This window comes from Crocodylus porosus, unplaced genomic scaffold, assembly GCF_001723895.1.
Source record: "Crocodylus porosus isolate Cpor-Errol unplaced genomic scaffold, CroPor_comp1, whole genome shotgun sequence".
Classification (NCBI taxonomy): domain Eukaryota; kingdom Metazoa; phylum Chordata; order Crocodylia; family Crocodylidae; genus Crocodylus; species Crocodylus porosus.
This window is the reverse complement of record NW_017728942.1, coordinates 8,017,775-8,039,208: the sequence shown is the minus strand read 5'-3', so window position 1 is coordinate 8,039,208 and position 21,434 is coordinate 8,017,775. Positions and strand designations below refer to the sequence as shown.

At 44.0% G+C, this 21,434-nt stretch overlaps 2 protein-coding genes across 2 annotated transcripts in view; both read left to right on the top strand.

Annotated features, from left to right (window-relative positions):
- Positions 1–2,024: 2,024 nt before the first annotated feature.
- Positions 2,025–17,237, top strand: CABLES2 (Cdk5 and Abl enzyme substrate 2). The gene is made up of 9 exons (XM_019548229.1): positions 2,025–3,296; positions 3,494–3,586; positions 4,764–4,841; positions 6,757–6,865; positions 7,614–7,779; positions 9,619–9,722; positions 11,705–11,811; positions 13,116–13,320; positions 13,865–17,237. Exons 1-9 carry the CDS (start codon positions 3,190–3,192, stop codon positions 14,003–14,005), a joined length of 1,110 nt encoding a protein of 369 aa, XP_019403774.1. The 5' UTR covers positions 2,025–3,189; the 3' UTR covers positions 14,006–17,237.
- A 3,792-nt stretch (positions 17,238–21,029) lies between these two features.
- RPS21 (ribosomal protein S21) overlaps positions 21,030–21,434 on the top strand; it is a 5,874-nt gene continuing 5,469 nt past the window's right edge. The window contains exons 1-3 of the mRNA XM_019548228.1: positions 21,030–21,121; positions 21,232–21,319; positions 21,391–21,399. Of these exons, the coding sequence (XP_019403773.1) occupies positions 21,270–21,319; positions 21,391–21,399 (59 nt within the window). The 5' untranslated portion in view covers positions 21,030–21,121; positions 21,232–21,269. The remainder of the gene's footprint in view (positions 21,122–21,231; positions 21,320–21,390; positions 21,400–21,434) is intronic.

Below are 21,434 nucleotides of genomic sequence, written 5' to 3'. Positions count from 1 at the left end.
GGTCTCTTGACTTCGACTCGCAGGAAACTCTGAAATGGGAAGTGGAGCGTAGCGACGCTCGGAGCCAGTAGTTCTGCAGCCTCCTCTTCAGCGCGCATCGCCGTCAAAGCAGCACGGCTCAGAAATGACTGAGAAGGCAAATGAACGATCCTCTTGCATTCAACCAGACGTGGATATTTTGCAGAGATCGCTTCACTTGTGGTACCTGTACCTAATATTCTGACTTGGAGACTGATCTTTTTAACTGGGCAAGGTTTAGTTGTTCCCCTCTAATCTCCTCTGACTCTGGAGTGAGGCTTCTTGCATCAGTATCCAGCGCATCAGGCAGCAAAGAGTGCAAAGGTGGCGTTGCAGGGTAAAGTCTAGGTTCAGGACAGAGGCCTAGAGATGGAAAACTGAACTAAGCAAGTCTGATTAGAAACTCATATTGCAATGTTTGGCTTCTTGTTCCCAGAATAGAAGCCTGTCAGCACATCTGACTACATGCAGGTTATATGGGTGCATTTCAGGTAGCGAGTGTGACCTCATCCTTCTAAACGCATCCAAATCTTAACAGGCTTGACCAGTTTTCCCACAGTACTGTGCTTCAGTAGCATAGGGCCACTTGTTAGCCTTGTTACGCTCAAGCTAGGCCTGAAAATGGAGTCCCAAGGTGAGGCTGATTTGTTCTGCAATCAGGGTGACTTTTCTTATTTGCTGAAGATTGGGCAGAGCAAGTGGGAATTGTTGCCTGTTCCCCCAGCCACCCCTTGGGCTTTAGTGGACAATTCAGAAGTGGGTCTGAAATCTTTTTGCTTATGCATCATCCTGTATAATGGCAACTGATACCACCTGCCCCATCCAGATGTGGTTCTGCACCTATTCTGCCGTTTCTGAAACTAATACAGGTGGTTGGTTCAGTGCTTCCTTCTGGATACATTGCACCCAAAATGCAGCCCCATGCACACGGGTCCTAACCATAGGAAGCTACTAAAGAAACCTGGGTTCTAGCGGTAACACAGGTGAAGTCTTGTGCTTTTCAAATTACCATGCTGCTTGCATACAAGGACCCTTCATTGGAGGGCTTTTTGGAGCACTGTGCTTTCTAAAAAATATCCAACAGTTCCTCGGGGAATTTACAGCTGTCAGATTTACTTTGTGGTGGAAATGTCAAATTCTGTAAGTTGTTATAGATTCCCTTAAGCCATTACTCGTTAATTGTAACAGAATAAAGGGCACTGAAAGCAAAAGGGAGAGAAATACCCGCAGCTGTGCAGTTGGTCTCGCATCTCCTTACAAATTAATTGGGTTTCAGAGTTACTTGGAGGTTTGTTTTTATTTTAAGTAATTTGAACAAAATAGATTGCTGCATTTAGGACTGGATGGAAACTACTTGGGGTGGTTAGTACAGAAATAACAGATTCCATTTTAAAGTCTTTGCCCGACGGGACGTTTAATATAATATAGGCAAAACTGCCTGGAGATCTTTTCTCTTGGCATGCTTATTAGCAGCAACTCTTTCCTACTCCGTTCAGTAGGAAAACTGGTGTGGTTTTAAGTTAGAGGTGCGGATATCCGTGTCATAAATGATCTTGGCTTGCCACAGACACTGCAGATCTTGTAATTGCATGGAGAGCACCATGTCGCGGCAACTTTACAGGATGATTATGATGTACTGTTGGGATGTTTTTAAGGCCTAACTACCAGGTATCTGCTGGCACTGACTTAACAGCATTGGCAATGTCTCTAGAGCAGTTCAGAAGAAAGCAGGAGAAGGAAAGAGCATTTCCCCCCCTATATTTTGGTTGTAGCATGCTTCCACTTCCAAAGTTGGGTGCATAAAAGTTAGGCACTAAATGAGGCAGCCTATCTTCCTGCTTCCTCCACACCCTGCCTTTGGGTACGTCTACACTGCGAAACAAAAGAAAAAAAACCAGCGTGTGTGATCTGGATTCTGGTTAGCTGTTAAAGCAGCGAAGACGGCAGCATGGGTTGTATCGGAGGCTGGCAGCCAAGCCAAGTCCGAGATGTTTTAACCTGAGTTACTAACCAGAGTTAAACACAGTTGCCTCTTTCCAGTTTGGCTTCTAATAAGTGTGGCTGCTTGCTTAAGATGTTGGAGAAGGAAGCGAACAGTAAAAGTACTTGATCAATAAGAAACCAGGTGTGCAAGGGAATGCCTTCAAACTGCAGATCTCATGACTTGAGGGCGAAACAGCTGCAGTCCTCAGTTTTCAGTGGAAAGCTGCTCGAATTGTGTTCCTCCAAGGATATGGGGAATCCCCTTTTGTTTGAAGAATCCTATTGTTTTTCAAAATCTTACCAAACTTTTTTTTAAAGCACCCCCTTCCTGCCTGCCTAAATCATCTAGTACATCCAGCATTGCTCAGGAGCTGAACTAAGAGATGCAGTCAGGGGAAGGAAAACGAGAGCTTTGTCTGAGCACGTATAGTGTATCTGCTAAGATGGGGGGAAGAAAACGCGGAATATTAGGAATTATGATAAAATGCTAAGACTTGGTCAGATGTTAGTGGTGATGATGTATGAACACGGCCTGATGGAAGATTTTCTGTAGAATTTCAGATGCCTAATTGAATCTAAATGTTCAGCAGTAAATAACTTTAAAACTTGCAGTCAAGTCTTGGGGACAGTGTCCATTTTCCCCTGCTGTAATGTGGTGTGTCATTAACTGTTAAACTTCTAGTAGCTTCTCCAGCAAATCTCCTATGCCTTCTTTTTTTAGGATTCAAAATGGGCACCAACTACTCTGTTTTCCTTTAACAGACCTCTCCATGTTGTTAATACTGTCACTTACTGAGCCAGGCTCCACATTAGCAAAGTTTTAGGTTTGTCTAGAAACCTACTGCAAGATTGCTGTTCTGAAATCAGAAAAAAAACCACTCAAGATAACATTTTTAAGTTCCAGTTTCACTGATTCCTGAAAAGCATTGCTTGCAACCAGGCTCTCCTTTTCTGCCGACTGTATTAAGGTTTTCAGTTAATCGGATAGCTCTTTCAAAGAGGTCAGCTTCTTAAAGCAAATAAAAAGCCTTTTATCTTTTTTAGGAACTTAAAAGTTCGTGGCCTTTTACAGAAGTTTAAAATGTTGAGACTGGTATATTTTTTAGGCCATGTTTTGTATGAAGGTCTGTTATCGTAAGACATCATAGAGCTGATGCCGTTTCTGATCTCAGAGGCCATGAACTAATAATGTTCGTTCTTTACGGTGTTGTACATTTTTACAGAAGGCGTTTTATCTCCCAGCGCTGCTCTCTAGAATTTTTAGAAGACATAGTGGAATATGCCAGTGCGCGAAGGTACTTTTTCAAAAGCAGCATTAATCTTAACTCGTTGCATGCCAGTCCTCTCCTCCCTCACCCATTTCCAAGCGAATCTCTGAGGTCCCGCATGCCAGTGCTGCCATCTGATCATAAAGAAGCCTGCCTTTTTTTATTTTTTTATTTTTTTTAATTTCTCAAATATTGCCTCTCTTTTTTTTATTTTTCCGTTGCAGAACCAAGCACATATCTGGATCTCCAAGACATAAAAGCCTGAAGAAGATGCATTTCATCAAGAACATGAGACAATACGATACAAAGAATAGCAGGTAACACTTGATCTTCCCTAGAGGTTTAACTGTCCCTTTTTGCCCCTGTGAAAGAGAGCTTGCCTGTGAATCCTTCCCTTGAATTCAGTAGGTCTAGTAGACAGGAGAAAAGCTGGCAGAATTAGGTCGAATGTAATTATAGCTTAATGCACATGAATGTGTCTGGGAAACAGGATGGCTTATCCGAAACCTTGATTCTTGGATACTTAAATGGGGCATTCATTTAGACTGCGTGGTTTGAGATTGCACTTGCCTTATGAAGGATAGCCGCACGTGTCTCACTGCTAAGCTGTATGGTGGTAAAAACCATAGGGGCAGGGATGGCCAGCGTGGAACTGCAAATAGTTGAGCCAAGTGACATCTTGAGTATGGTTTGGGTGGGAGGAAAATTAACAGCCTGGTGGTTTTGGTGTGTGGAGGTTTGAGCTCCTGGTTAGAGCCTGGGCTGTAGTCTGGCCCCCGCCCTTTTGGAGAAGCAGTGCTCTCCAGCACAATGAGATGCTAGAAGGGATGTCGAGAGACCCGAGTTCTGTTTCCATCAAGTTGCATATGAACTCGGGCATGTCCCATAACCCCTCTGGGTGCCTCTTCTGGTTGGCAGAACGAAGCTTGCGATGCTTGCCTGCTTTTATAAAGCACTTTGCAATCTGAGGAAGAAAAGTTTCACTTGAAAGAACCGTGGGTCCCTTCTGTCTGTAATTAATGCCCTGGACCTAGTGGTTTAGGGAGCTGAGGGAAGAGCATGAGGGCAGATTGTCTCCTGTGCACTGTAGGTTTTTGACCTAGGCTCTGAATGACTGGCACGCAGGTGCAAACATCCCCAAAGGCATCCTCTTGCTCTAACAGTCTGTCCCCGCTAACTGACTCAGTCTAGAGCGCTCGAGACAGAGCATTTCTGTGAGCAACCAGGATAGGAGCCTGGTGCTGTTTTCTCAGACATTAAGATTTTTGCACTTGCGGTTGTGGGACCACAGTGTTAATTGGGAGAGTGGCGGGTGTTGTGTTGCTGTCCTTCCTATTAATCCCTCGACAATCCTAGGCACTTTTAAAAAGCTGTTTAACAAAAGGCCGGATGTGTACCTTTCCAAGAGGTCTGCTAGTGATTCTCATGTTTTATAGCTGTCCAAAACTTTCAGGTTTCTGACTCTCCTGATAATGTCTTCCCATCTGCCTTCAGGATCGTACTGATATGTGCCAAGCGAACCTTGTGTGTGGCTTTTTCCATCCTGCCATATGGGGAGAGCTTACGGATAAGGTGAGGCAATAGGTTTTTAACTTGACTTTTGCACTTTTCTGCCAAGTGATCAGTCTGTTATGCTACACACCAGCAGGATTTTATTAAAGCAGCTTCGTAAGTTAGTGTAGCTAGAGCATCTTGTGACCCATTTCATTTCAGATTACTCTGAAACATAAGGAATGTGCATATATTAAATGTGTTCGTCTGACTCATTAATGCATGCACAGATTGCAGGGTGGTAATTAAGTAGTAAAGTGAAATAGAAATAACACATTGCCCCTGAGCCAGTTAAAGTATTCAGCCAGCCTTTCCAGAAAAGGAGACCATGAAATCACCCACTCTTTCCAGCATTTATTCAGGCTTAAAAGCCTGGGTGCATAAGCAGCCTGTGCTTTGGGATTGAAAAGGGTAAGAAAGTCTGAATTGTGCAAAAATATATGTATGAAGGCAGCCATTGGTTTCACTAGGACAGCTCATAGACAACTAAGCAAATGCCCGATACTTCATGTCGGTAGGAGCACTTGAGTGGTGTAGCAGCACCGCTGTACTAATCCAAGGGAGCACATGCAAGATAGAAACAGTACATACCAGTGAAGGTGTGCTTTGCCATTAGAGCAAAACCACTCCCCGCTAGCAAGCTCTACCGCTAAAAGCTCAGTCTTGTTGCTGCAGCTGACTGCACTAAAAGCTCTCTGCCAACACAGCTGTTCAGAAGACCCCTCTTCACAACACTGACAGTCGAGCTGTACTGGCTAATTATTTTATGCTCGTAGTTGGAGGTATCAGTATAGACATGAAGGCACCTGCTGTCATTACCAAACCTATTTTTGGAGTTTTGCCACGTGGCCATTATTCAAGCTTTAAGATGCTCTGAATTACTTCAAGCTATAAAAGCCTGGAAATGTAAAAGTACTAAAAGCCACAGACTTGTGGGCTATCAAGAACTGAAAATACCTATCTATGGCAAACTAAATATGCTGTGCTTTAGAAACATAACCATTCTGTTCACGTCATACAAAATAGACATTAATGCAAATATAGCCTAAGGAAGCAAGTGAGGGAAATCCTTGTAGCAGTCCCTTGTGAGCCTTAAGTTAACCCTGAAGGCTGTTGGTGCATACACACTCTATAGAAGACATTGTTTAATTTAATCCACCTTTGCCGAAACAATTGTGTTGTCACTTGTGTCCTGTGCATAACACATGGAAGAAGGAAACGGATGTTTAGTGGTGGAAAAGGCATTGTATGCAAACAATTCCATAAAAATAGGCATTAGGAAACCTCCCTTGCTTCATGGGAAAGTAGCAAGGTCACTTGAAAGAGCTGAACTGTCAAGCTGGCTGCCAATTTGTTCCACTCTTCCTTGTAAGCTGCCAGTAATATTCTTTGGCCAAAAGACAGGATTTTTCATTTCAATTGGAGTAGGGGACAGTGGTGAAGACCGACACCGAAGTACAGTTCTTTTTAGTCTGACCCATATAGGGTTGGGATGACTCTTAGGATCATGTGCTCAAATCAGAAAACTTTAATTGGAGTCCAGGGGTGATGATAATGGGTCTGCTGCTATTGCTTGCTGCCTGAAGCTTTTGTTAGCACGTTATGGGTGGCTTATTTTTTTTCTGTGTGTAGAAAGACTATATATGGCTCCGTTAAGTTTATACTGAGCATGTAAGTACTGAGCTGGATAAAAATAAGATGAAAATAGTTTGTGTGTTCTCTGGTGAAGTGAACGTCTTACATTTTGAGTAAGGCATTTAAAAATTAATGCTCCCATGAAAAAGGGGGATGAGCAGGCACATAGTTTCCACATTGTGGAAATCGTACCGTGTGGTGTTAATTTTAGATCTGTGATAGGTCTGGTGTTTACTGTAGGGGAAGTTTAGACTAGTAATGCCGTTTCTGCTAGTACTTCACCATGTCCATCTGTTCACAGTGATCTAAAAATGGAAGGGCAGAAGCAGCGGCATCCTTCTGGCGGTGTTTCTGTCTCTTCGGAGATGGTTCTAGGAATGGAAGGAGTGGAGCTCGGTGCTGACGGCAAGGTAAGCAAATGCTGTCGTGTGCCCTCCCCATCACGTACCCAAGAAACCATGCCATGCTTGAGCAGACCCCTGGCAGGAGTAGAGGACTGAGAACTGGTAGTTGCAAGTGCTCTTCCCTGCTATTACCGCATTGTTGTAGGGTGGGTTACTTGCTTTCTCTGCCTTATTTGCTGTTCATCAGCGAGATTTTCTGCTTTTCATATGTGTAGAAACATCTCCACTGAGTGTAATCTCTTAAGATCCTTGTACAAAAGCTGCCCTGAGATGGAGGGGGGGATAAACATCTTGTGAAGATGGGCCACCATTGGGAGCATAGTGGGTCTGTGGAGGGCCCAGTCCAGTTCTCTCCATCACTTTCCTTGTGCCTGAATGTATTGGTCCTTGGGTTCCCAGTGCCATGCGTCCAAGCTGCTGTTTGGGTAGCAGTGTAGCTATTTGTGCTCAGTTGTTAGGCAGTCTGCCAAACTGCTGCAAGGACTAAGTGGCAGGAGGAAAACAATGCTTTTCAGAAATGTATACCTCTCTGAAACATGAATAGACTAGAACGGGTGGGTGAATGGCGAAGGGACTTCTTTGGCATCAGGGCTTTTCCCTGTTGAATTTCAACATCCTGCTGTGAACAGTGAAGGTTACTGCAAAAGAAATGCAAGAAACTTTTATAATGGAAAGCATATGTCAGCCTAAATGCCAGGGGCTGTCAGCAGACCTTTTCTCCCCACCCATTGCTAAAGCTCAGTATCTTTTTCAGGTTGTGTCCTATGCAAAATTCTTGTATCCAACCAATGCCCTGGTTTGCCGCAAAAATGATAACCACAGTGTTGTTCCTGCATGTCGAGCTGGTGCTTCACGAAGTCTTCTAGGGTCAAGATACAAAACCGTAACAACTAAAACCATACCAACCGGAACAGAAATAGGTGAGACCACCAGTTGCCTTCCAGTTGAAGGGAGTTCAGTATCTTTGTGTGGTGTATAATGGTACAAAATGACAGGTATATTCCTGCCTGGGCAAAGCAGGTAGTTAATGGGAGTTGAAGGCAATCAGCCAAACCCCCCCCCCCCTTTTTTTTATAGGAAAGCTTTGGTAAATTGAGAATTTCTCAGGCTTCCATTCTTCACTCAATTCCCAGAGAAGGGTAAACATGAAAATAGTTTGATTAACTTGTAAGCGCGAGAGAGTAGAAATCTAAGAAGACATGGGCTGCACAACTTTGTTATCTGTCTCTTTGTAATCAGTTGGTTACATTTCCTGTTGGGGAATGAAACTCAGCTTTGTAAAGGGAGATTTTTCTTTTTTTAGGGGGGAGACTTGTGTCCCAGGTGTTCAGACATGTAAATAAGGAAGAACTCTCCCCAGCCTCCTAACAGTGCCTAAGCACAAACACGGTACTAAGTGTACTTGAATTCAGACCAAACGCTGTAGGAATCATGTAGCAGCCTAGAAGGCTCTTTTTATGTGTACTTGGTTGCTTTGTCTACTGTGTCATACCCCCTGGGATGGGCAGGCTGTCATTTTTCCCACTTGTGCACATTTAATCCTGGAGGGTGAACTCCTGTTTTTTGCATGCATTTGAAAATACCTTTTCTGGTCAGGTGCTGTCCTAAGAGAATGGTTAAGGAAGCTGATATTGTTCCTTACCTGTAGAAGAGGCTTCTGGTGTCCCTTTCCCACCTGCTAAACCAATGCAGCAACTCTTTTTTTCAAACCAGAAACCAATGCACGCTAAAGTGTCTCAGTGACAAAAAGAGGGACAGTAGAAACAACCTGCCTTATTCCACAGACTGGCTACTTGGGTTAAATTTAAAGACCAGATGTGTGCTCATCAGTGCAGTTGCATTATAGATTTGTGTGGGAGTGTTGTAGCAGCTCTGTAACCAAATGCAGACTCTTTAATACATGAGCCAGGGGGGAGACCAATTAGTTTTACTTTTGGATCCCCATGTTTTATGGCTTGTGGACTAGGAACTGATATACACAATCTGGACTCCACAAAAGATGAATATTGGAAGCCTGAGGCACTGGGTTTAGTTATCAGATGAAAACAATTGGTCTAATGTGAGACTGTAAGGGCAAACTGTTCTACCTCAGCCAACAGATGCAACTCTTATTCTTGCATGGCCTCGCCAGGGCTGGGCTGTTTCTTGTGGCCTCGCACACAACCCACACACATCAGCCTCTACCACAAATTCATCACCCTTGCTACTGAGCGTACCAGAGTCGGACAGAAGGGCTCTTCTGTGCTCCTGCGTGTATCTGAGGTGAAACATTGATAGGATAACAGGAGAACACCAGCTACAGCAGTTTGTCCACAAGCCATGATAAGTGGGTGCTTTTAAATGTACGACTGGTTCATCCTTTTATTCTGTGTTCAGGAGGAGTGCTTGCTTCATGGTATCTTGTCAGGCTTTGTCACATGATATACTTTGTCACATTTATTTTAAATGGCAAAAAAAAAGCAAGCTCTTGTAATATGCTTGCTAGCAGTGCACTTGTGGCTTCTCCTGAAGTCATTACCACCATCCAGATGCTGGCTTGTGGTCTAAGACATGGCCCAGGGTGCATGATGGAGTGCAAGCCTGTCACTTGTGGTTCAGAGTCCACCATGCCATCTGCCCCAGGAGCTCGGGTCTGTGAAGTTCAGCCCATTTCCTCCTTCCGCTTGAAGATCGTTCGATTCCAGAGGTGTCTGTGTCTTTAGAGCTGGTTATTTGCCTCTCTTGTGGCTCACACTGTATTGGCTTTCCCATGCCTTCAGGAAACGAAGCTGGAGAGTCAACAGAGTACGATCCAAATCTCCTGGATGATCCTCAGTGGCCCTGTGGAAAGCACAAGCGTGTTCTTATCTTCGCATCTTACATGGTATGAAATGGAGTTACTTGGCCTGGCCGCCTGTTGATCACACAGGAGCTCAGTGCTATCAAAAAGCCATGTCAGTGGGGAGGCAAGGGAAATGTGTCCTGTTGGGCAGTATAATAGCAATAGCTGTGTGTTGGGCTGGAGTGCTTGAGGAGAGCAGTGCCATGTATTGAGATTAACAGTTTACCATGGGACTTTTCTCACCTCGGAGATTAAATTTTATTATTTGAGATTCCAGGACAATGGCCCAATGTGTGGACTCAGTTGTAGGCGACTATGCAAGGGCTGTATGTTCAGTAGTATGTAAACTGGGCATGGTTATTCCAGCTAGTCTGTAAAGGTCCATTTCCAGATGCTGCACTAGAAGCTTGTGGAAATGACTGGGTATCATAACCTGAAAAACGCTTGTGTCCATTATCTGTATTCCTTGAGTGACGGTGTTCCTCACAAGGCTTCAGAATTATTTATTTTTTTCCCAGCCCCTCCAGTTGGCTCATACACCATTACGTTGCCTAATACAATTAAGTAATTGTTGATTCTTCCAGATGGTTTCCCCTACGACTGCACTTTTAACTTTGTATTAGCATTGCAAACTCTCCTAAAGCATGGAAATAACACAGAATTGTGGTCAATGGCTGTGTAGAGGGTAGGAGGAAAAATGATCTAACTGCAGAGCTGTGCTGCTGTTTTGCTGATTGGTTCCCAGTTAGGTGGAGCTGAGAGATCCCTGGCACTGCCCTCAAACTCACCCAAGTCAGTGGCATGGTCCTTGATTTGTTTGTAGGGCTATAGGGCATGGATGGGCCAACAATTGCACCTCTTTAAAGTGCACGGAGTGGAAGATGGTGTGGTGAGTTTGCTGCTCAGGAAACAGCATCATTGATCTGTGTGCTCCTACCCTGCAGCAAGTGAAAGCTCAACCACAGTGATTTACCTCTGCATGAAACAGATGCTAAATGATTGCAATTTGACTTTTACCACCAGGTCAAACAGACAAATGAAGTGGTTACAGCGAATTCAGGTGAACTGTAATAAGTCCTCCCCACACTCCACTTCATCTGCTTGTTTAGTTTGTCCCCAGTCCTAGCCTGCTCTGTGGCTTAGGCTGAGGATTCAAACCTGTCTCAACACTGGGATAACAATAGCTTTTCCTTTACTCTGACTTGGTTCATTTGTGTTTTGTAACTACCAGTTAACCTTTAGCGCTGTGGAGTAGTGAGTCTTGGGATAAAGCTGATGTTACCAGCCTGAAGGTAAACAGGCTTTACTTTGCATGGATTTTGTTTTGGGGCATCTCTTTGGCATGAAATAGCAGTCCAGTTCAAACAGCTCAGATTTTTTTTTTAATGTGTTGGGTTGGGGAGTGAACTCACCCAATGGATCTGAAATCACACATGGTTTTTGCATATGCAAACTTACTATTATAGGTAAAAGGTTTGTACAGACTTTTTGGCTGCCTTCTATAATGGGTATCTGTACTTAACATGTCAGTGACTACAGTGTTTCTACCACTGTGCCCGTTTACTAGGGGAGGCTTTTTAGTGAGCACTGACAGCTGAGTTCCTGTGTGACCAGAGTACATCTCCCCTGCCCTTTACTGGATGAATCTGAATATAAATGATTAATGCAGTTGATATACCAGGTTATAGGAAAGCTGGGACTAGAAAAGGAGCCTGGTCTCCTGGGTTGCATTTCTGGCTCTGGCCCTGGCCCTGTAACTTTAGGGCTATCGCCAATCTTTGGCTTGGGCTTCATTGTCCGTAGAACAGAGAGATCCGTCGATCCTCCAGGTTGTTGAGATGTAATATCTGTGAGCATCAAGTACAGCTTAGGAGCAACAGCACTGCAGGAGTGTGAAATGCTTCTTAATAAATGACTTGCCAGTCTGCGTCAAGCACAGGCTGCCTTTGAAGGACACCGGTAGTGGGTTATACACAGTCAAACTGCAGATGTTTTAAAGAAAATGTCCCCCTTGTGGGTTGCAGACCACCGTAATAGAATATGTGAAGCCTTCGGACCTTAAAAAGGACATGAATGAAACATTTAAGGAGAAGTTTCCTCACATCAAGCTGACACTGAGCAAAATTCGAAGGTAAGGAAGAAGCGCTAAAGAACAGATGGGGAGATAGAGTCAGGCTCTTGTATAAGTCTCTTGTACAAGCTGCTTTTCTCTAACACTTGTGTGGAAAAAGTAATTCTATTAATAGTGTATATATGGTTAACTGGCAAGAGATTACCAGTTTTTAGGATGGCAGTGGATGGTAGCCATGTGCAGGGTTGCTGCAACTACAAAGAATGAGTAAAAGACGTTTTCTTTTAGATTAATTCTGCTTTGTTGTTAACCCACTACTAACATTGAAAAATCACAGCTCTCGCCACAATCACTTGCAAACTGATGGATCAAAGATAATTGTCTTCCCAGCCCAGGGTGCAATTATTTGTGCCTCTGTCTGATGCATGGAAGAGTATCTCGTGATCCTGGGTTGTTATAAAAAAAAACAAAAAAAAAGCAACCCTGCAGAATAAGAGAGAATTCCGGGTAGATTTGCATTGCTTATAACACGACATGGTGACTCCTTTTAAAGAAAACCAGTTACTTATTACCACGCCTGCTTTCTGTTTAGAAATTGTATTTTGAATTGACTTACTGCTAGAAGAACTGAAGGAAAAAAGTGCGAGTGGGAATGTTAATCTTCAGCATAAGCACTGCTTGTGCCTCTGTGGGCTGCAGTGCTGATGACCATTAGCTACGTTCTCAGCAGGATCCTGGGCTCTGACGTCCTGCATGAATATCCAATCGAGACCCTGACCACACAAACCCTTATACATAGGAGCAGTCCTATTTGCTTCAGCAGGCCTCTGCACGGGCACAGTTTCCGTGAGTCCCAGGAGTAAAGGGGTTGACTGAGTCAAGCTCTGTGAAAATGCAGGTCCCTGTAGAAAAAAGAGAATTGGTTTCTTGAAAGTAATTTAAGGGGTTTCAATTAATACAAAAACTTAGAATGGAGTCTTAATAGGACTAATTTTCTCCATACTGATCGGTCTCATGAAGCCATTAAAGTCGAACATGAAACTCTCCCTATTGGTTCTTAGATTTATATACTCAGTGCTTTTCTGGGAACATAATGCTGGCTTCAAAGTCCATGCAGCAAGGCAGCTCCATCTCTGTGTCCATTCAGGCGCTTGCTTCTGAAAATATCAACTCATGTCGGCCAAAGTCCCCTGGGAACCACATTGAGAAGACTGGGTCACTTCACATGCTTTCAAACAGGCCTTAGATAGATTTTAAACCAGCTTTGTGGAAGCTGAAGACCCTGTCCGTGAGTCCTCCCCACCTGCAAGTTTCTAAAAGATGTTTTAAAAACTGTAGCACCTGACACTTTTATCCCGACACAGCTTGAAGAGAGAGATGCGGAACCTGAGCGAAGAGTGCAGTCTGGAGCCAGTGACTGTGTCGATGGCATACGTTTACTTCGAGAAGCTTGTTCTCCAAGGCAAGCTCAACAAACAGAACCGCAAACTGTGCGCTGGTGCTTGCGTGCTGCTTGCAGCCAAGATCAGCAGTGATCTCAGGAAACATGAAGTCAAACACCTTATTGATGTAAGTAGCTGGGATTTCCTTAGGTGGATCCCAAACAAGCCTTTTCTTTTTAAATTAATGTTTTCGTTTTGCGAGACCAGGGCTTCTTTGACCACATTGAAACTCCAAAATGTTACCTACATTTTAAAATTGGGTTTCAGATCTTTGATATTTTTAGGCCTCTACTCTTTAGAAATAGTTGGTTTTGATCTGCAAAAGTGCGAGGCCTTTGTGTTTTAAAAAAAACAAAAAAACAAAAAAACCTGAACATTTGCATGGAAATTGGGTCTCTCAGCTGCCTGTTTCATAATTGGGTTTAATAATAAATGTTGGCATTTTTTTGTAGATATGTATGTCTCCACTATGGAGACTTTATACATATTATATATCTTATCCTCTGTATGAAGTTTCCTTAGTGGAGACATATATTATATATCTTATTCTCTGTATAAAGCTCTGGTCATTCAATGTATATTAATATATTCTACTTTTAATTACCCTATGGTAATTGGTTACCCTAAAAATAATAGCTGATCGTATCCCTCTCATTTTTATGCCATTGCAGAAACTAGAAGAAAGATTCAGATTCAACAGACGAGATCTCATTGGATTTGAATTCACAGTGCTTGTAGCTTTGGAACTGGCCCTCTACCTTCCTGAAAACCAAGTTTTACCTCACTATAGACGTCTTGCGCAGCAATCGTAACCAAAGCTACATTCCAGCAGATCGCGGCTCTGGAGAAGAACAGCATTACACAAACACTTTGCTGCTGAATTTGATGCTTGCCACTGACCTTTCCTATGCCATAATGTACATCCTACCATGCCTACAGCTAGTTCAAAGTCTGCAGCATGACTTCTTAAGCAGTCAAGATGTACATTAATGATGCATATGCCAAGTCTGGGAGATGGTATAGAAAGGGTTATTGAACTTTTTATTTTCCTTTGGACATTAAAGCACAAGTAATTCAAAGCCAGCTGCCTTTGGCTGCTGGCTATTCTTATTTACCTTTTCAATTTTATTAAGAAACTGTCAGTTCTTCCTACAAATGATGCTACGCTAGTTGTTCCCTTAGATTTTTTTTTTACCTTTATTTTGTTCCTTGAGTCTAAAGGGAGCATCACTTCCATTCCAAACGATACATTTCAAATAATATTTCTAAGAATTTTCTTGCATTTTTACATTAATGAAATGCATATTTATTTTTTTAAAGATGTGCCTAAAACTGACTGGTCTGGTACCAGCCTTTTTTAAGTTAGTTACATTGCATGGTGGTGAATCCTGAATAGCCATTTATTCTTTACCTGCATTTGCCTTGCATATGGTGAAAACGATTCCGGTATATCCACACTAATATCATATGGGGGGGCTGTACTATAGATCGGTAGGTAACGAGATTTTAAAATCATTCTAGTTTGGCTTGCTTAATACCTGATTACAGGTTTTATTTAAAAAAGGAGGGAAGATAATTTGAAAATCCGGCCATGAATTACTGCACTTGTTGAACAAGGTACCTGTAGCAAAGTAATTGCCATCTTCATTTATTCTTCAGCAGAAGATGATTGCTTAATACCGTGATTAAAACACATCATTTGTTGTTTTGATTTGTGCTACTGTTCTTGATAGTCTGAAACTAAGCAATGTTTTATATACGACCATGTGTCATGTATGAGCTTTTTGTGCTCTGTACACAAGTGTTTCAGCCAGTGCAGTCAGTGCTACTGAACTAAGCCAGTGAAACAAAGCATGGCCAGTTCTTAAAAATGCTACTCTTTTACTCGGTTCTTCCAAGCATTGTGCCACTGTGACGGTCCTGGGACCAGTGTTTGCACATCCGTGCAGCCATTTGGTGGCTGGTCTCCTGCAGCACTCTGCTTATGCCAGGGTTAAATAATTTCTTCCACTCCCAGCTATTCTTCCACTTGGGGGACAAGTTCTGAAGTGTTTTGGACCCTTAGCAACCAAGTTAGTGGCTCTTGGGTTTTTTATCTAAGCAATATTATGATGCAAATAAGCTGTCTTGGTTTTAAACTTTAAATTTAAAAACTCGGGTGTTGTGATTGACAAATGTTGTGTTTGAGTTTGTGAACCTGTCTTGGGTATTGGACCTCATTGCAGTAAGGCTCCCTGGTCTCTGGGATGAAGTACTGTCAATTCTAACTCCTGTTGTCACGATAGGCACAGACATGGAGTTGAAGGTTTGTTAATCGGCTGTTTTCCAGAAGGGCAGCCTGACTAAGATTTGCAGCAAACTTACTAGCCCCTCTTCCTGGCTTAATACAGATAACTGCAGTGATCCCAACCAAGTCACAAACTTCGTTGTGTTTGATAGCTTTAGTGCAAGTGCAGCTCACGAGCAGCGCTTAGGACGTGAGCTTTAGTGTCACCTTTGTGCAAAGTTGGTGCAATGGGTATCTTTTTAAATCTAGGACAGTTGTAAGAACAAAGTGAAAAGAGAACAAATGTCCGCCTTGCCATTTTTTATTCCCCCCCATAATTAAAACAAGGCTTGAGAAACTTCCCACTGTTTTAAATTCTCTGCTGAGCGTCCCTAATGCCAGTTGTGGAAGTTCTTGTGCATTAAAGTATTAAATATGTCTGCTTGTAAATGGGTTTGTCAGTTGATAAAAGCTTCACCGCATAGCATTCAGTGATCCACAATCTGCTGCAGATTCCTAGCAACTCAGCCTGTATCCTTTTTTTGCCTGGGTATAATGAAGTTAGTTTATTGGCACTTGAATTTGCGGGGGAAGGAGTCTTTTCTATTTGCTGGTTTGCTTGTTCTTTTCCATAGCAGCACCAGTTAACTTTCCTCTTTAATATGCAACAGAAGAAAGATGCTCTGAGTAAAATGTGAATATTTGAAGGCTCAGCCTTGAAGCCTTTGCTTAGACAGACTTTCCATTGAATGCAATGGAACTTGTACCTGGCAAATGCCCACAGGAGTGTAGATCATTGCTTCAGTGCATAGGTGGGCAAATTATGGGATATTTTATTATTCCTCACATTGCTGGGAGAATAAACAGCTTTGTTCTTCATAAAGTTTTGAGCAATCTCCCTAGAAATATTTATTCCAAGCCTCCGCACAGGCATATCCCAAGTTCTTGAGCTGTGAAGCCCAAGATAATATGGACAAAATATGGCATCGTGGACTTGGTCATTCGCAGTTTGCACGGCATTAAAATTCCTCTAAGAAGTGGCAGGCAAGTCCTGCTTACTAGGGCAGGAAGCTTGCTTCAAGGTCATAAGGACCCATCCCAAACTGTTGTTTTTAATCTATAGTCTACAGCTGGCACAGTGGGTACCTGTTTCTGCAACTCTTCTGTGCAGAAGCAGTGCTGCTAGCAAAGACAGTAACTTGTATATGTTTGTGTGTGCAGTGTTGGAGGACTTGGCTTTCTCATCCCCAAATTGGAAGGCTTGCGGTCCTGCTGGGTTCAGCTCATTCTTGTATATTTATCTGATTATATTTATCTTGTCATACAGACACTGCCACTGTGTGGCAAACCGTTCTCACTGCAACTTTATCAATGTAAAAACTAAAATGGGACCCAAGGCAGGTTTGGAGAGAAGTTTTACAGTGTACGTACCAAATTAAAGAAACAAAAGCTCTTTGGTTGGAAAAGAAGTGCTGGTTTCTACACTGGCATGTCGGGTTTAATTGTGTATGTAACCATGTAAATATGGTGCTGCTTTGACTCGGCACAGAAAAGCCTCGTGGAAGAAGCGTGTACATTTTTATGTAGACAATACTGTGCTCTGGTTTTGTGTCCCAGTAATTTAATTTCAACTCTGTTTGTAATTTGTCCAGTCTTCCAAGGACATTTGTGACATTAAGATGCTGTGAAATTAAAAATTTGTTTTTTTATACATACTTTGTAACCAACCAAACTCAAGGTGTAATGTATTGTCTCTCTTTAAATCTTCCTTGAAAGTACACTTTAGTTTTGGAGCCTTCACTTTGTCTCTTCTTATGTAACAGGTATGCCAGGGGCTAGGATTTCTTAGAGTGGATCCTGTTATTGGACCAGCTATGTAGTTGGGATAAAGTTAGACAAGCTTTTGAATGCAAGGTATTATTCATCAGGTCTCTAATCAGAGGAACAGGTAGGAGGGAGAAAATCAATTTAGAAAGCCCAGTCATTGTTTTTTTTAATCCAGGTACTTAATCTGTTGCTGGCTCTTTGCCAGTTCAAGGAGGGAGTTGCAAGTACAACCTAAAATCCTTAGAAAGACTGCACAAGCTGGGAGAGCTGACTGAATACCCCCCCAATGCATTGATATATGTAGTCATTCTGTTTTCGCAGGCCTGAGAGAACAGCACGGTTGTTATGGGCTCTGTAATCTCTTCAGCACTGAAACAATTTCATGTAGCAAGCAATCTATCAATAGTTGCTTGCCAATGCACCCAGACTTCTATTTTTCTTTTTCCTGCCCTGCAAAGCCAAGCTGCTTCCTAAAATAATGTTAAAGCTCTTTGAAGTAACTCCCAGTGTCTGGCAGCCTCAAGGGCTGCTTTTGTCTCCTCCATGTGACAACTTAATAAGCTAGATAAAAAGCATAACAATGTCCTTACACACATAATTTAGACAGCTAATTCTGTCTCTCACTCTCTGAATCTGAGCCAGTAGCAGCTAATCTCCAATTGCTAAAACAGAAAACAATACACAAAGGTCCTCAGAGCAAAGTTTCAAATCCACATGGTTCAAACCAGATGCTTGTTTCAATGCTCATTTTTAATAGGTTACTCTAGGAAAGAAAGGTCCGGGGGAGATGTTGCATTTGTCAAAATCTGAGGTTTTTCACCCCATGCTGCAGGCCTCTTCAGGCCCACTGCAAGTCCAGCAAAAAACAGATACAGTTTAGGGGTGGGGGTGAAGCAGCCAGAAACAGCACAAGCAAGGAAGCCACTAACTGGGATTGTGGGAGACTAGCATTAGATCTTGGACACATTCTCTTGTTCTTTTGTCATGTGCATGGAGTAAGTGACAATAAGTGGTCAAAGCTGTTGTTTTCCCCCTGCAAAGATTTTTGCTTTTAAGATAAGTTGCAAGAGGCTGTGTTATAAAGACCCAGAACAAGCCTGAGAGCAACTACTTTCATCCAAGTGTTGCTTCTTATTTATGGAGTGAAAGATGGGTGTGACAACTTGGATAAGAACTAAAGCACTCGGCTGGGAATCTGGGAATTATTCTTTTCCTGCAAGGGGAGAGTTGGGAGACCCTCTTGTCACCTGTACCAGTATGTAGGATTAGTACTGTCATGCACAGTGCTGCCTCAAAAGCATTGTTATGAACATGGGTGAAGTATCCCTGATACTTAACCGTTCTGCATTTCATTTCCACCTGTAAGTGGCTTGCTCAGAGTCTTACTCCCAAGTAATGGGAGAGCTGCAACTGGAATCCCAGAACAGGATATCAGGCTCCCAACCTGTAGATGATGCGCGAAGATGGTTTGCCTGACACTTGCGTGAACTCTTTATTTTTTCACTTAAACCTCTGCATCAAAGTCACAGTGTGTTTAGTTTGAAAGTGTGTACTAGGGCCAGAGCCAGGCCTTGTAGGCACAGGTCTGTATGTGAAGGGAAAAGAAAGAGCAACCATTTACTAACAGTGATTCTCAACCAGGATGTCTGGTGGAGATCTTGTAGGTGGTATGGGGTGCCACATGATGAGGTGGCAAACATGATTCACAGGATAAACCCAGAGATTTCAAATAGTACTCCATGGTGTTAAAAGCAGGCTGACCTGTTACGATCTTTCTGAGCTCCTTGCAACTGAAGAATTGTGCTGTTAGTGAAAACTAAGAGCTGGCGTTGTCAAAGGGGGCCTTGACCCTAGGCTTGAAAACCAGTGTATTGACCTGACCTTTGGAGGAGCTGAGCTGTGACAACTTCCACTGCTCTTGGAGAGGCTTGAAACCCGTCTCCTACACCGGAGAGTGTGGGGACAGAAAAGCTGAAGCTGCTTGTACTGCAAGATCAATATTTTGGACTAGAGGCAAGTAGTCCAGAGAAGAGAAGACGGAAGAGGGGTTTTGATAGCAGCCTTCAACTCCCTGCAAGGGGGTTGCAAAGAGGATGCAGCTGGACTGTTCTCAATGGGGGCAGATGACAGGACAAGAAGCAATGGGCTCCAGCTGCAGCAAGGGAAGTTGAGGTTGGATATTAGGAAGAATTTTATCACTAGGAGGTAGTGAAGCACTGGAAAAGGTTCCCAGAGAGGTTGTGGTCTCTCCATCCTTGGAGATTGTCAAGACCTGGCTAGACAAAGCCTTTCCTGAGATGATGTAGTTGGGGCTGGTCCTGCTTCGAGCAGGGCGTTGGACTAGATGTAACCTCCTGAGGGCCCTTCCCCCTCATTTTCTATGTAATGGCAGGTCTAAGGTTATAGCTGGAAAAGGCTGCAGAGGGGATGCAGCATCCCCTTTCTCACCACTGGCAAAGCAGTTTTGTACCGAAGAACATGCTTCAAGAAAGGACATTATTTGCTGAAATAGAGAAGCCAGAAGTCCAGACCCAAAGGTTTCCAGTTTGTGCAGTCTGAATGCATGCGAAGACAAGCGGCCCTGAGACCACTATGAACCTGGCCCTGAGGGCTACCCCAGAGGTAAGCAAGGATTACGGGTGGCTGAAGCACGAGGAGGTACCGAGCAGAGGAGTGAGGGGCACAGCCTCTGAATGGGAACTTCCTAGACCTTAAATGTTGGAGGAAGCAAGTGGGAGAGAAAGAGTGAGGAAAAAAAACCCTGGTCACACCCAGTCTGCTCCCCTTTCAGCATCCACTCTCTGCCGCTGTGCGACATGAGTGTCCAGCTGGCTCTCCTGCAGCTCAAGCTATACATCCACAGCAGGCGAACGCTGCATCACAACCTCCTCCGTTTTCCCATCGCCGCGGACCAAGGGCTGGTGCAGGGCTCTGTGCACCAGGCTGGCTTTCATCAGATGAAGTAAAAAGCTTTAGCTAAGTCGCCCAACCTACAGCTCCAAGCAGAAGGATGACAAAAGGAGAGTCACAAAGCCAAAAGTCTGGCTAGAAAAACAACACCCTGGTTCAAAATGATGTGCCCTTCCCCTATTTTCTATCATGGGTGGTTATCTCGGGTAAAAGAACCAGCCTGGGCATCCAAGGCTCCTTGACTGTCCCCCCGCCCCCCGCACTGATGGACGGGGCGACGGCCTGACCCGTACCCAGTGCCAGATGAGGCCCTCTGCTACGTCCAGTCTAAGAGGCCCCATCCACTAAAAATAAATCCACGGAAACGGACTTTCATGAAATTTAAAATGCATCATCATTATTTCTACACAGATGTATAAACTCCATATGAACAATAACTGGGGTTAGGTCTATTTAAGTCATATTAAAAAAGAAAAAAAACTGGACATTTTCATTATTGAGAGACCCCCGTCTAAGAGGCCCCATCCGATAAAAAATAATGCACGGAAATGGATTTTCATGAAGTGTTACGATGAATCCTCCTTATTTCTGCACACTTATAAACTCAGTAGGAATAATCACTGTAGATAGGCCTATTTCGGTCATATTAGAAGGGAAAATTGAAAAAAAAGTGGACGCTTACAAACTACAGCTTCAAGTAGCTGAAGCCTAAACGCGACACCGTCTCCCATTCCCGCTCTAACCAGGCTCAACCCTGCTTAACTTCCTCAGGCTAGCGCGCGCAGCCGCAGCTGAAGAGGGAAGACGCGGTCCTTCCCTTCCGCTGACGTCAGTGCGCTGCCCCGGAAGCGCTCGCGACCCCTCTTGGACCGCTTCCGAGGGGCGCTTGCCTCCTTCCTTCCTTTTCCGGCGTGGCGCGTGCGAGGTAGGTGGCGGCGTGGCGGGGCTGGGGCCTGTGGGGAGCGGGCCGCTGAGGTACCGAGGCGGGGGCTGAGGGGCTGCGGCTATCGGGACGTGCTGTGCCGTGCCGCTCAGGTGCGTGTGTGTGGGTCGGTGCAGCGGAGCCGGGCGCGATGCAGAACGACGCGGGCGAGTTCGTGGACCTCTACGTGCCGCGCAAGTGGTGAGTGACCCCTGCCCCCCGTAGCCTGTCGTCTCCTCCTCCTCCTGCCGCGGCGGAGGCCGAAGAGCGAGTGCGGCCGCGTGTCTCAATGAAACGTCTCATGCTCCCCCCCCCC

What these genes read in the sequence shown, in the direction of transcription:
- CABLES2 (XM_019548229.1), top strand. Translation starts at nt 3,190, where the DNA reads ATGTTCGTTCTTTACGGTGTTGTACATTTTTACAGAAGGCGTTTTATC. An exon ending in TTATCTTCGCATCTTACATG is followed by an intron (nt 9,723 to 11,704) that starts GTATGAAATGGA and finishes TGTGGGTTGCAG; the next exon opens with ACCACCGTAATAGAATATGT. An exon ending in ACACTGAGCAAAATTCGAAG is followed by an intron (nt 11,812 to 13,115) that starts GTAAGGAAGAAG and finishes ATCCCGACACAG; the next exon opens with CTTGAAGAGAGAGATGCGGA.